Source organism: Rhinoraja longicauda, unplaced genomic scaffold (genome assembly GCF_053455715.1).
Source record: "Rhinoraja longicauda isolate Sanriku21f unplaced genomic scaffold, sRhiLon1.1 Scf000533, whole genome shotgun sequence".
In the NCBI taxonomy this organism is placed as follows: domain Eukaryota; kingdom Metazoa; phylum Chordata; class Chondrichthyes; order Rajiformes; family Arhynchobatidae; genus Rhinoraja; species Rhinoraja longicauda.
The window spans coordinates 45001-58925 of NW_027601750.1; the positions used below are offsets into that span (position 1 = coordinate 45001).

At 51.2% G+C, this 13925-nt stretch overlaps 1 protein-coding gene across 1 annotated transcript in view; it reads left to right on the plus strand.

Annotated features, from left to right (window-relative positions):
• Positions 1 to 13382, plus strand: part of LOC144591056 (sialic acid-binding Ig-like lectin 13) — a 23085-nt gene extending 9703 nt beyond the window's left edge. The window contains exons 5-8 of the mRNA XM_078395391.1: positions 6415 to 6696; positions 9529 to 9645; positions 11880 to 11944; positions 13326 to 13382. Coding sequence (XP_078251517.1) covers positions 6415 to 6696; positions 9529 to 9645; positions 11880 to 11944; positions 13326 to 13382 — 521 coding nt within the window. The remainder of the gene's footprint in view (positions 1 to 6414; positions 6697 to 9528; positions 9646 to 11879; positions 11945 to 13325) is intronic.
• The last annotated feature ends 543 nt before the right edge of the window (positions 13383 to 13925 follow it).

Genomic DNA, 13925 nt, shown 5'->3' on the forward strand with positions numbered 1-13925 from the left:
CTCCTCCGGCAGCTCATTCCGTACACCCACCACCCTCTGCGTGAAAAAAGTTACCCTTCAGGTTCCTATTAAATCTTCTCTTCCGCTCTTATCTTAAACCTATGTCCTCCGGTCCTTGATTCACCTACTCTGGGCAAGAGGCTCTGTGCGTCTACCCGATCTATTCCTTTCATGATTTTGTACACCTCTATAAGATCGCCCTTCATCCTCCTGCGCTCCAGGGAATAGAATCCGAGCCTGTTCAACCTCTCCCTATTGTCTGAAGAAGGGTCTCGACCCGAAATGTCACCATTCCTTCTCTCCAGAGATGCTGCCTGTCCCGCTAAGTTACTCCAGCTTTTTGTGTCTACACGATTACAATAGTGCCGTCCACAGTGTACGCATACAAGATAAGGGAATAACGTTGAGTGCAAGAAAAAGCCAGTAAAGTCCGATCAAAGATAGTAAAATAGTAGTTCAGGACTGCTCTCTGGTTGTGGTAGGATCATTCAGTTGCCTGTTAACAGCTGGGAAAGAAACTGTCCCTGAATCTGGAGGTGTGCGTTTTCAAACTTCTGTACCTCTTGCCTGATGGGAGAGGGGAGAAGAGGGAGTGACCGGGGGTGAGACTGGTCCTTGATTATGCAGCTGGCCTTGCCAAGGCAGCGTGAGGTGTAGATGGAGTCAACCGGCCAACATGCCCCATCTACACTAGTCCCATCTGCCCGCGTTTGGCCCATATCCCTCCAAACCTGTCCTATCCATGTACCTGTCCAAATGTTCCTTAAACGTTGGGATAGTCCCAGACTCAACCACCTCCTCCGGCAGCTCGTTCCATACACCCACCAACCTCTGTGTGGAAAAAAGTAACCCATCAGGTTCCATTAAATCTTTTCACCTTCAGTCTCTGTCCTCTGGTCCTCGATTCCCCTACTCTGGGCAAGAATCTCTGTACGTCTACCCGATCAATTCCCTCCATGATTTTGTACAGCTCTGTAAGATCACCCCTCATCCTCCTGCACTCCAAGGAATAGAATCCCAGCCTGCCCAGAAAGACTGGGCTTGTATTCACTGGAGTTTAGAAGGATGAGAGGGGATCTTATAGAGACGTATAAAATTATGAAAGGACTGGACAAGCTAGATGCAAGAAAAATGTTCCCAATGTTGGGGTCCAGAACCAGGGGCCACACACACAGTCTAAGAATAAAAGGGAGGTCATTTAAAACTGAGGTGAGAAGAAACTTTTTCACCCAGAGAGTTGTGAATTTGTGGAATTCTCTGCCACAGAGGGCAGTGGAGGCCAAATCACTGGATGGATTTAAAAGAGAGTTGGATAGAGCTCTAGGGGCTAGTGGAATCAAGGGATATGGGGAGAAGGCAGGCACAGGTTACTGATTGTGGATGATCAGCTGTGATCACAATGAATGGCGGTGCTGGCTCGAAGGGCCAAATGGCCTCCTGCATCTATTTTCTATGTTTCTATGCCCCAACCTCTCCCTGTAGCTCAGGCTTTCAATCCTGAAAGACAAGGGAAGGTGACGTTTCAGGTGAGGGACGTCTTTTATTTACTGTCGTCCTCATGATTATCATTGCCTGTATAGCTCGTTATCACCTACCCCAGAGCCAACAATGGACCATTGTGCGCTCCACATTTTACCTGATCAACGTTGCTTTCGCATATCTTTCATTCATTTGTGCCATCTATATCTCTCGTTTTCCCAGTCCCCGGCTCTCAGTTTGAAGAAGGGTCTTGACCCGAAACGCCACCTATTCCTTTTCTCCGGAGACCCTGACTAACCCGCTGGGTTACTCCAGCACTTTGTACCTGTCCACGTTCTCCAGAGACGCTGACTGACCCGCTGAGATACTCCAGCACTTTGTACCTGTCCACGTTCTCCAGAGACGCTGACTGACCCGCTGAGTTACTCCAGCACTTTGTACCTGTCCACGTTCTCCAGAGATGCTGACTGACCCGCTGAGTTACTCCAGCACTTTGTACCTGTCCACGTTCTCCAGAGACGCTGACTGACCCGCTGAGTTACTCCAGCACTTTGTACCTGTCCACGTTCTCCAGAGATGCTGACTGATCCGCTGAGTTACTCCAGCACTTTGTACCTGTCCACATTCTCCAGAGACGCTGACTGACCCGCTGAGTTACTCCAGCACTTTGTACCTGTCCACGTTCTCCAGAGACGCTGACTGACCCGTTGAGTTACTGCAGCACTTTGTACTCAGCCCATCTGGCCAATCGATCAAGATCCTGCTGCAATCTTTCACAAGATTGCAGTTCTGCCACATCCTGCTCCCTCTCTGTGATGCCTCCTGCTCTCCGATCTGACATTCATTGTTCTTTATCTCTCTACACCATCGTCTTTATCTCTCGTTTACCTTCTCCCTCACCAGTCTAAAGAAGGGCCTCGATCCGAAACGTCCTCTGGTCCTCGATTCCCCTACTCTGGGCAAGAGTTTAATACAGAGAAATGTGAGGTGTTGCATTTTGGGACGTCTAACAAGAGCAGGACTTACACAGTGAATGTTAGGCCTCTGGGGAGTGTTGTGGAGCAGAGGGATCTAGGAGTGCAGGTGCATGGTTCCTTGAAGGTTGAGTTGCAGGTAGATAAGGTGGTCACAAAGGCTTTTGTCACATTGGCCTCCATCAGTCAGAGTATCGAGTAGAGAAGTTGGCAGATCATGTTGCAGTTGTACAAGACGTTGGTGAGATCGCATTTAGAATATTGTGTAAAGTTCTGGGCACCATGTTGTAGGAAAGATATTGTCAAGCTTGAAAGGGTTCAGAGAATATTTATGAGGATGTTGCCAGGACTAGAAGGTGTGAGCTATAGGGAGTGGTTGAGTCGGCTGGGTCACTATTCCTTGGAGCGCAGGAGGATGAGGGGGGATCTTATAGAGGCATATAAGATCACGAGGGGAATAGATCGGGTAGATGCACAGAGTCTCTTGCCGAGAGTAGGGGAATCGTGGACCAGAGGACATAGATACAAGGTGAAGGGGAAAAGATTTAATAGGAATCTGAGGGGTGACTTTTTCATACAAAGGGTAGTTGGTGTATTGAACAAGCTGCCAGAGGATGTAGTTGAGGCAGGGACTATCCCAACGTTTAAGAAACAGTTGGACAGGTACATGGATAGGACAGGTTTGGAGGGATATGGGCCAATGCGGGCAGGTGGGACAAGTGCAGATGGGGCCTGTTGGCTGGTGTGGGCAAAAGGGCCTGTTTCCACACTATCACCCTAAGACTCTAACTCTCGTCAGAAAGAGGAGAACTTCCTCAAACTAGACATACCTTGCGGAGATTTCACAGTGGAGCAGACGAAATGTGTAGGAAGGAACTGCAGACGCTGGTTTAAACCGAAGATAGACACAAAATGCTGGAGTAACTCAGCGGGTCAGGCAGCATCTCTGCAGAACGTGGACAGGTACAAAGTGCCGGAGTAACTCAGGGGGTCAGGCAGCATCTCCGCAGAACCTGGACAGGTACAAAGTGCCGGAGTAACTCAGTGGATCGGGCAGCATCTTTGGAGAGAAGGAATGGGTGACGTTTCGGGTCGAGACCCTTCGTCAGACTGGTTACATTTGTATTTCAATCGAGCCATTTACAGTGTATTGATACATAATAAGGGAATAACGTTTAGTGCAAGGTAAAGCCAGCAAAGTCCAATCAAGGATAGTCCGAGGGTCACCAATGAGGTGGATAGTAGTTCAGGACAGCTCTCTGGTTGTGGTAGGATGGTTCAAAGTGTTCAAGGTTTATAGACACAAAGTGCTGGAGTAACTCAGTGGGACAGATAGCTTCTCTGGGGAATGTAGACAGGTACAAAGTGCTGGAGTAACTCAGCGGGTCAGGCAGCATCTCTGTGGAGAACATGGACAGGTACAAAGTGCTGGAGTAACTCAGCGGGTCAGACAGCATCTCTGGAGAACGTGGACAGGTACATAGTGCTGGAGTAACTCAGTGGGCCAGGCAGCATCTGTGGAGAGAAGGAATGGGTGACTTTTAGAAACATAGAAACATGGAAAATAGGTGCAGGAGGAGGCCATTTGGCACTTTGAGCCAGCACCGCCATTCATTGTGATCATGGCTGATCATCAACAATCAGTAACCTGTGCCTGCTTTCTCCCCATATGCCTTGATTCCACTAGCTCCTAGAGCTCTATCGTAAGGGCCTGTCCCACTTAGGCGATTTTAAGGCGACTGCCGGTGACTAGGCTGTCGCCGACAGTTCGCCAGGGTGTCGCGTGCATGATCGTGAGGAGTCTTCCAAGAATCGTAGTGGATCTCAGCGCGTCGCTGGGAAATCATCCAGAGTGAAATTTCTCGGCCACAGCTGGCTTGCCGCCAGGTACCGTTGCTTATTGCGGGCGCTGTCGCATGCTGTCCCCAGGTTTGCTAGTTTCTCCTAGATGCATTTAGAAGCACATAATATTAAAATCATTTCAAGTAAAGTCATTTCAAGATACCATAAAATACTTGTGTTTAACCAATTTATTTACTGTCAGGACATTTGACAGGTAGATTGGAGGCGACAGTTTGACGGTCAGGTAAGCGTGGGAATTTTCGCAATGTTTATGGCCATCAGCGATCACATTTAAAGTAGGCTCCCAACCCAGATATGCAACCCAGAAACCAGATATGCATCTCCCGTACATTTTCAAAGAATGCTCACACACTTTTCACAAAAATCCATGTAACCACTTTTAAAATTAAATTTCTTAATACCTCCATTAGTAAACTGGAAGTCAATCCAGTTTATGTCTTGTCACCGTGAAGCTTGGTTTTTAAGTAACCCATACAAGATATTATAGTTGAAAACTCTCAAATACTTACCGACTTGTCAGTGATTTCAGCGAAAATTAGGACGCCGGAGAAGCATTAACAGCGTGGGAATTTCGCGATGTTTCCAAAGACGGTGTAATCTCGACCTGACTCAGCATTGTCGTGGTCATTGACGTCGGATAAAATAAAATGTTGGCGTTCTGCTACGACTTTGACAGTCGCCTAAAAAATTGCCTAAGTGGGACATGCCCTTAACTCTCTTTTAAATTAATCCAGTGAATTGGCCTCCACTGCCTTCTGTGGCAGAGAATTCCACAAATTTCAGGGTGAAGAAAGTTTTTTCTCACCTTAGTTTTAAATGGCCACCCCTTTGTTCTTAGACTTTGTGGCCCCTGGTTCTGGACTCCCCCAACATTGAGAACATTTTTCCTGCATCTAGCTGGTCCAGTCCTTTTATAATTTTATACGTCTCCATATGATACATAGAAACATAGAAAATAGGTGCCATTTGGCCCTCCGTGCCTGCACTGCCATTCAATATGATCATGGCTGATCATCCAGCTCAGTAACCTGTACCTGCCTTCTCTCCATACCCCCTGATCCCTTTAGTCACAAGGGCCACATCTAGCTCCCTCTTAAATATAGCCAATGAACTGGCCTCAACTACCTTCTTTGGCAGAGAATTCCACAGACTCACCACTCTCTGTGTGAAGAAAAGTTTTCTCATCTCGGTCCTAAAAGACTTCCCCCTTATCCTTAAACTGTGACCCCTTGTTTTGGACTTCCCCAACATCGGGAACAATCTTCCCGCATCTAGCCTCTCAAACCCCTTAAGAATTTTATATGCTTCTATAAGATCCCCCCTCAGTCTTCTAAATTCCAGCGAGTTTCAGCCTAGTCTATCCAGTCTTTCTTCATATGAAAGTCCTGCCATCCCAGGGATCAATCTGGTGAACCTTCTCTGTACTCCCTCTAAGGCTAGAATGTCTTTCCTCAGATTAGGAGACCAAAACTGTACACAATACTCCAGGTGCGGTCTCACCAAGGCCCTGTACAACTGCAGCAGAACCTCCCTGCTCCTATACTCAAATCCTCTTGCTATGAATGCTAACATACCATTCGCTTTCTTTACTGCCTGCTGCACCTGCATGCTTGCTTTCAATGACTGGTGCACCATGACACCCAGGTCACGTTGCATCTCCCCTTTTCCTAATTGGCCACCATTCAGGTAATACTCTGCTTTCCTGTTCTTGCCGCCAAAGTGGATAACCTCACATTTATCCACATTATATTGCATGTGCCATGCATTTGCCCACTCGCCTAATCCTTCTCATCCTTCTAAATTCCAGTGAATACAAGCCCAGTCTTTCCAATCTTTCCTCATATGACAGTCCCACCAACCCGGGGATTACCCTGGTGAACCTACGCTCCACTCCCTCAATAGCAAGAAATGTCCTTCCTCAAATTAGGAGACCAAAACTGCGCACAATACTCCAGATGTGGTCACACCAGGGCCCTATAAAGGTCAAGACCCTTCTTCAGACTGGTTACATTCGTCCTTCATCTTTTCTCTCCATATTCTCCTGGTTGGCATGTGGAATTCTGCCGTGTTAACTCAAGTTTAAACCGTTCGCCTTTAGACGCGCCGCAGAATCACTCCATCACTTCCCCCAGCAACGTGAACAATTACGGGGTCAGTGTAAAGGAAGGAAACTCTGCAGCGATCCTATGCTCCGTCCAGAGTTTCCCAGCGTCCAACCTGACCTGGCGACATCTCGGTGTCACGCTGAGCACAACACGTTCCAGCAACGAGCTGTGGTTGAAAATCCTTCGGGTGACACCGCGGGACGCTGGGGACTATCAGTGTGTGGCGGAGAATGAACACGGGACAGGGGAGGGGACTGTGACCCTCGTCGTAGAATGTGAGTAGACACACGGTCATGTCTCTCTGAACATCAATGAGCAGTTAGTGGAATATATCATGTATTGCAGGGACATTATTGTACATCTGCCTCTCTCCCACACTCTCTCTCCTATTGTAAGATGAAGAGGCTTAAATAATACTGGACCAAGTGGACCCGTTGGGCCCATTCCTCACAGAGGGGGAACAGGGAAAGGGAGAGGGTGTCACTGAGTGAGCCGTGGACCCAAAGCCTCTCCTGTATTGGTGTAGCACTCTCAAACCCTCCCCCACTCAATCCCCCTTAACCCCCCTCCTCCTCTCACAGACCCACTCCATCCCCTCTACCCCACCCGCACTTTCCCCTCCCCTGCCCCCATCCCCATTCCCCCCAGCCCTGCCTCCACCCTATTCCCCCCTCCTCACCGCTATTCACCCCTCCCCTCACCTCCACTCGGCCCCCCCTCCTCCCCCACACCCACTTTCCCTGCCCGCACCCCACTGTCGCCCCCATCCCAATCATCCCTCCTCCCCACCCACTCTCCCCCACCCCCACTCTGCCCTCCTCCCCAGCCCCACTCTGCCCTCCTCCCCAGCCCCACTCTGCCCTCCTCCCCAGCCCTACTCTCCCCCTCCCCCGCACCCCCACCCCCACTCTCTCCTCCCACCCTCCCCCTCCCCCCACTCTCTCCTCCCCTACCCCCACTCTGCCCTCCTCCCCAGCCCCACTCTGCCCTCCTCCCCAGCCCCACTCTCCCCCTCACCCTCACCCCCACCCCCACTCTCTCCTCCCACCCTCCCCCTCCCCCCCACCTCTCTCCTCCCCTACCCCCACTCTCACTTTCCCCCACCCACCTTTCCCCACAACCCCCCTTTCCCCCATTCTCTCCTCCTCCAGCCCCATTCTCACTGTCGCCCACCCCCCCTTTCCCCACCACCCGCCCTCTTTCCTCCTCCACTCTCTCCTTCCCCACCCCCTCCTCCCCCAGTCTCTCCTCCCCCCACCCTCACCCCCCTCCTACCCCCACCCTTCCCTCCACCCACTCGGCCCCCACGTCCACTCCCCTCCATGGAGCTGTTGGCGGCGAAAGCCATTTACCGAGCGTACAGGGAGGAGGAGGGAGTGCCGGACTACTCGAGGCTAGCAGAATCAAGGCGAATGGGGATAAGTTGGGCACAGGTTACTGATTGTGGATGATCTGCCATGATCACAATGAATGGCGGTGCTGGCTCGAAGGGCCAAATGGCCTCCTCCTGCACCTATTTTCTATGTTTCTATAAAGGAACAGCAGGAAGTGAAGAAAGCTAATGGCATGTTGACCTTCATAACGAGAGAATTTCAGTATAGGTTCTTCTGCAGTTGTATAGGGCCCTGGTAAGACCGGACCTGGAGTATTGTGTACAGCTTTGGTATCCTAATTTGAGGAAGGACATCCTTGTAATTGAGGCAGTGCAGCGTAGGTTCACGAGATTGATCCCTGGGATGGCGGGACTGTCATATGAGGATAGATTGAAAAGACTAGGCTTGTATTCACTGGTTTAGAAGGATGAGAGGGGACCTTATAGAGACATAAAATTATAAAATGACTGCACAAGCTAGATGCAGGAAAAATGTTCCCAATGTTTTGGGAGTCCAGAACCCGGGGCCACTGTCTTAGAATAAAGGGGAGGCCATTTAAAACTGAGGTGAGAAGGAACAGTTTTACCCAGAGAGTTGTAAATTTGTGGAATTCTCTGCCACAGAGGGCAGTGGAGGCCAAATCACTGGATGGATTTAAGAGAGAGTTAGATAGAGCTCTGGGGGCTAGTGGAATCAAAGGATATGGGGAGAAGGCAGGCACGGGTTACTGATTGTGGATGATCAGACATGATCACAATGAATGGCGAGCTGGCTTGAAGGGCTGAATGGCCTCCTCCTGCACCTATTTTTATGTTTCTATGTTCTAGGCCATTGTTAGTTGTTTGTTGGGTGAAAATGAGAAGCTTGTGCGACATGGGTGGGAGAGGGATAGAGAGAGAGAGGGAATGCCGGGGCTACCTGAGGTGAGAGAAATCAATATTCATACCACTGGGCTGTACGCTGCCCAAGTGAAATTATGAGATGCTGCTCCTCCAATTTGCATTTTGCCTATTCAGTTGTAGTCACCCTGCTACAGGAAAGACATCATTAAGCTGGAAAGAGTGCAGAGAAGGTTTTCTCAGGAGCACAGGAGACTGAGGGGTAGAGAGGAGAATTAGGATAGGGTGATCGAGAACTAGAAGGTAGAAGGGAATAAATTAATAGGAACCTGAGGGGCAACTTTTTAACAGAAAGGGTGGTTGGTATCTGGGAACGAACTGCCAGAGGAGGTAGTTGAAGTTGATACAATAACAACATTTGGACAGATATATGGATAGGAGAGGTTCAGAGATAAACGGACCAAATGGGACTTGCTTAGATGAGATGGGCCGTGCTGTGCCACTGCACGACTCTGAAACAATGAAGGGTTAGGATGGAATGGATGTGGGTGGAGTGTGGGGAAGAGCAGAACTGGAGGCTATCAGCAGTAAACAGCCGTTGGGACCTCAGAGGGACATGGCTTTGCTCAGGGAGAGGTGAGTGGTGGACTCACTGCTCTCGGTGCGGGTTGAGGGCACAGTAGAAGTAGATTTAGAGGGAGGTGGGACATTCTGAGAGATGAGGAAAGTAGGGACAGCAGGACAAGACGGGCCGAATGGCCTGTTATGTAATTCCAGTGTAATCCAATGGAGAGCTGCATGCTGGAGAATCTCTTTCGCTGCTTGGTCTGGGGTTAAATTGTGGTGTCTGTGTCTCGGAGCTGGGCTTTCACCGACTCCTTTCTCCACCCCTCAGTATGTGGCTGTGACAGGACTGGGAAATACGTCGTGGCCGTGATTGTTGTTGCCGTCGTCCTTGGTGTCGTCATCACCCTCGCAATCTTCTGGGCAGCGCGATGTCGCGGCAAACGAGGTGCGAGACGATCTGGAAACTGTCCGAATGTCTTCACTGCCATTTACTCATGAGAGAGAGAGAGAGAGAGACAGAGAGAGAGAGAGAGAGGTGGTACCCACTGCGTCAGCCTGAAATCAGGGCCCTCTCCAACTAGGGGTGCCAACTATCTCACTCCCAAATAAGGGACAAGGTGACGTCACCGCCCCGCGCCACGCGTGACTTCACCCAGCCAGTGGCCACGTGCTCCCGCTCCATCAATAGCGGCCGTCCGTGACGGAAGGCGGGTTGCTATGGAACCATCGTTAGGTGGCGCCTGGGCCTCCGGACCTACACTGTACGGACCTACACTGTCCGGACCTATAGCGGCCCAGGCGCCTACACTGTCCGGGCCTACACTGTCCAGACCTATAGCGGCCCAGGCGCCTACACTGTCCGGGCCTACACTGTCCAGGCATACAGTGTCCGGGCCTACACTGTCCAGGCATACAGTGTCCGGGCCTACAGCGTCCGGGCCTACAGCGTCCGGGCCTACAGTTTCCGGGCCTACAGCGCCCCCCGGTCCAAACACGGGACAAGGGCGGTCCCGTACGGGACAAACCAATTTTGCCCAAAATACGGGATGTCCCTGCTAATACAGGACAGTTGGCAACCCTACACATAACCCCCCTCCCCATTGCTACCACTGTGTTTGGAAGAGGGGCAGCACAGATTGCCCAAGTATCCTGGAGCTGATATTTATACCTCATCCACATCAGCATAAACAACATCATCTGGGAACAATCTCAGTGCTGCCCACAATCCCATTCACTCTCATTGTCCACAAGCCGCATGGGCACAAACCCATCCCCATTCACTCCACACTCCCCATGGTAACAAACCCATCCCCATTCACTCCACACTCCCCATGGTAACAAACCCATCCCCATTCACTCCACACTCCCCATGGTAACAAACCCATCCCCATTCACTCCACACTCCCCATGGTAACAAACCCATCCCCATTCACTCCACACTCCCCATGGTAACAAACCCATCCCCATTCACTCCACACTCCCCATGGTAACAAACCCATCCCCATTCACTCCACACTTCCCACAAACGCAAACCCATCCCCATTCCCTCCCTCCACACTCCCCATGGACACAAACCCCTCCCCATTCACTCCCCACTCCCCATGGACTGAAAATGCCACCCCATTCCCTCTCACTATCCACACTCCCAAGGGACCCATCTCCTCCCCATTCCCTCCCACTACACTGCACATTGACTGAAACTCTCTCCCGCTCCCCACACTCCCAATGGACCCAACCTCCTTCCCATTCCCTCCCACCACCCACAACTTCCCATTCTCTCCCTCTGCCCACACACTCCACAGACCCGAACCCTTCCCTATTCCCTCCCCCACACTCCCCAAGCACCGGCGGTCACGGTGGCTTAGCGGTAGAGTTGCTGCCTTACAGCGAATGCAGCGCCGGAGACCCGGGTTCAATCCCAACTGTAGGTACTCTCTGTGCGGAGTTTGTACGTTCTCCCCGTGACCTGCGTGGGTTCGCTCCGTGATCTTCGGCTTCTTCCCACACTCCAAAGACTTGCAGGTTTGTAGGTAAATTGGTTTGGTAAATGTAAAAATTTGTCACTAGTGTGTATAGGATAGTGTTAATGTGTGGGGATCGCTGGTCGTTAATGGACCCGATGGGCCGAAGGGCCTGTTTCTGCGTTGTATCTCTAAACTAAACCCAAACTCCTCCCCAAACTCTAGCCACTGCTCATCAAACCAAACTCATCAGGAATTTTCTCACTCTGAATAATTACAGTGGGAGAAAAGGTGAATACGGTCATGTGATAGGAGTAGAAATAGGCCATTTGGCCCATCAAGTCTACTCTGCCATTCAATCATGGCTGATCTATCCCTCCTAACCCCATTTTCCTGCCTTCTCCCCGTAACCTCTGACACCCGCACTGATCAATGGGAAGAGACATGGAAAGGAGGAGAAATATGGAAATGGAAGGTGTGTGTCAGAGAATTAATGTGGGAGGGAGGGAGGGGATGAGGGAGGGAAGGAGGGAGGGATTGAGGCGCGATGGTGTGAAAGAGGTTGAATGAGGAAGATGGATACGGGGAAAGAATAATGAAAAGAATGAGGAAGAGTGAGAGGGAGAGAGAAGGATGAATGAAGGAATTCCAGAAGAAAGAGAGATCGGAGACAGGCAAAGAGGAAAGTGAGCGGTCTGCATGAAATTTTGTCTTCCAGAAAGTTCCGTGGCACAGCCGAAGGAGCAGAAAGCTGAAGATGGGCCGGTGGAGTCGCCCTATCAGGTTGGCACTGTTGTGGCAAAGAGGCAGGTCGGCGTTTGTCTCCTTGTTGTCCCTCCACACCAGCACTGCCCCTCAGATACTAACTCCATGACCGCGGCCATCTGCACCTCACGCTGCCTCGGCAAGGCCAGCAGCATAACCAAGGACCAGTCTCACCCCGGCCACTCCCTCTTCTCCCCTCTCCCATCAGGCAAGAGGTACAGAAGTGTGAAAACGCACACCTCCTGATTCAGGGACAGTTTCTTCCCGGCTGTTATCAGGCAACTGAACCATCCTACCACAACCAGAGGGCAGTGCTGAACTACTATCTACCTCATTGGTGACCCTCGGAGTATCCTTGCTGGCTTTACCTTGCACTAAACATTATTCCCTTATCATGCGTCTATACACAGTAAATGGCTCGATTGTCATCATGCATTGTCTTTCCGCTGACTGGTTAGCACGAAACAAAAGCCTTTCACCGTACCTCAGTACTCGTGACAATAAACTAAACTGAACTAAATTATCTCCCCCCTCCCAGTGTCGGGCACCAACCACCTCCCCCACTCCTGCCCACCGAACCCACGCCTCCCAAATCACCGTCCCCACCCCCCCGTCACCGTCTGCCCCAGGATACTGACCCCTGCACCCACCACCACCACACTGAATCCTTACGTCACATCCCACTCTGCCCACTGAGACTGGCCCACGGTGTTCATAAGTGATGGGAGCAGAATTAGTCCATTCGGCCCATCAAGTCCACTCTGCCGTTCAGTCATGGCTGCTCTATGTCTCACTCCTAACCCCATTCTCCTGCCTTCTCCCCGTAACCCCTGACACCTGCACTAGTCAAGAAATAATTTAATATGTCCACTGACTTGGCCTCCACAGCCGTCTGAGGCAATTATTCCCACAGATTCACCACCCTCTGACAAAAGAAATTCCTCCTCATCTCGTTCCTGAAGGAACGTCCTTTAATTATGAGGCTGTGGCCTCTGGTCCCAGACTCCCCCACTAGTGGAAACATCCTCGTACCCCACTCCCCCGCTCCGTCCCGTTCCACGTACTGAACATCACCAACCCTGTCCCTGCCCCACTCCCCCGCGGCTAGAACATTATCCTGTGCCTCCACACCCCAACATTCACTCCCCTGTAAACCTCCCCCCCCCCTTAGCTCAGTGAAAGTCCCTCCACCCCCAGACTGTGTAAACAACTCTGTTCCTTACACCCCTCCCTGTCTCTGTAACCCCCTCCCCTCCGGCCCCTACACCCCTCCCTGTCTCTGTAACCCCCTCCCCTCCGGCCCCTACACCCCTCCCTGTCTCTGTAACCCCCTCCCCTCCGGCCCCGACACCGTGGGCTGTTTATTCTGTTCCTGTAACCGGTGTTTCTCTCCTCACAGGAGCTGCGTCTCGGCGAGCGGGATCTGTACAGCGACCTCAACCTCAGACACAAATGAGCCGCTGCTCAACCCCTCGCAGTGTGTACCCTGCCTCCGCCCACTTTTTCTGTTGTTTCTCTCTGCCCATCTCTCTCTCTCTCTCTCTCTCTCTCTCTCTCTCTCTTCCCTCACTTTCTCCAACCAACCTCCCTTCCATTGACTTAAGGAGACGAACAGGGAAAGTTTTCTTTACACAGAGAGTGGGTGTCCAGAACGTGCTGTCAGGGGGGCACGGTGACGCAGCGGTAGAGTCGCTGCCTTACAGCGAATGCAGCGCCGGAGACCCGGCTTCGATCACAACTAAGGGGGCTGTCTGTACGGAGTTTGTACGTTCTCCCCGTGACCTGTGTAGGTTCTCTCCGGTTTACTCCGACACTCCAAAGACGTACAGGTTTGTAGGTTAATTGCTTGGTAAATGTAAAAAGTGTCCCTAGCGTGTGTATGATAGTGTTAGTGTGTGGGGATCGCTGGTCGGCGCGAACTCGGTGGGCCGAAGGGCCTGTTTCTGCGCTGTATCTATAAACTAAATTAAGCTAAAAGGTGGTGGTGGAAGCAGACACC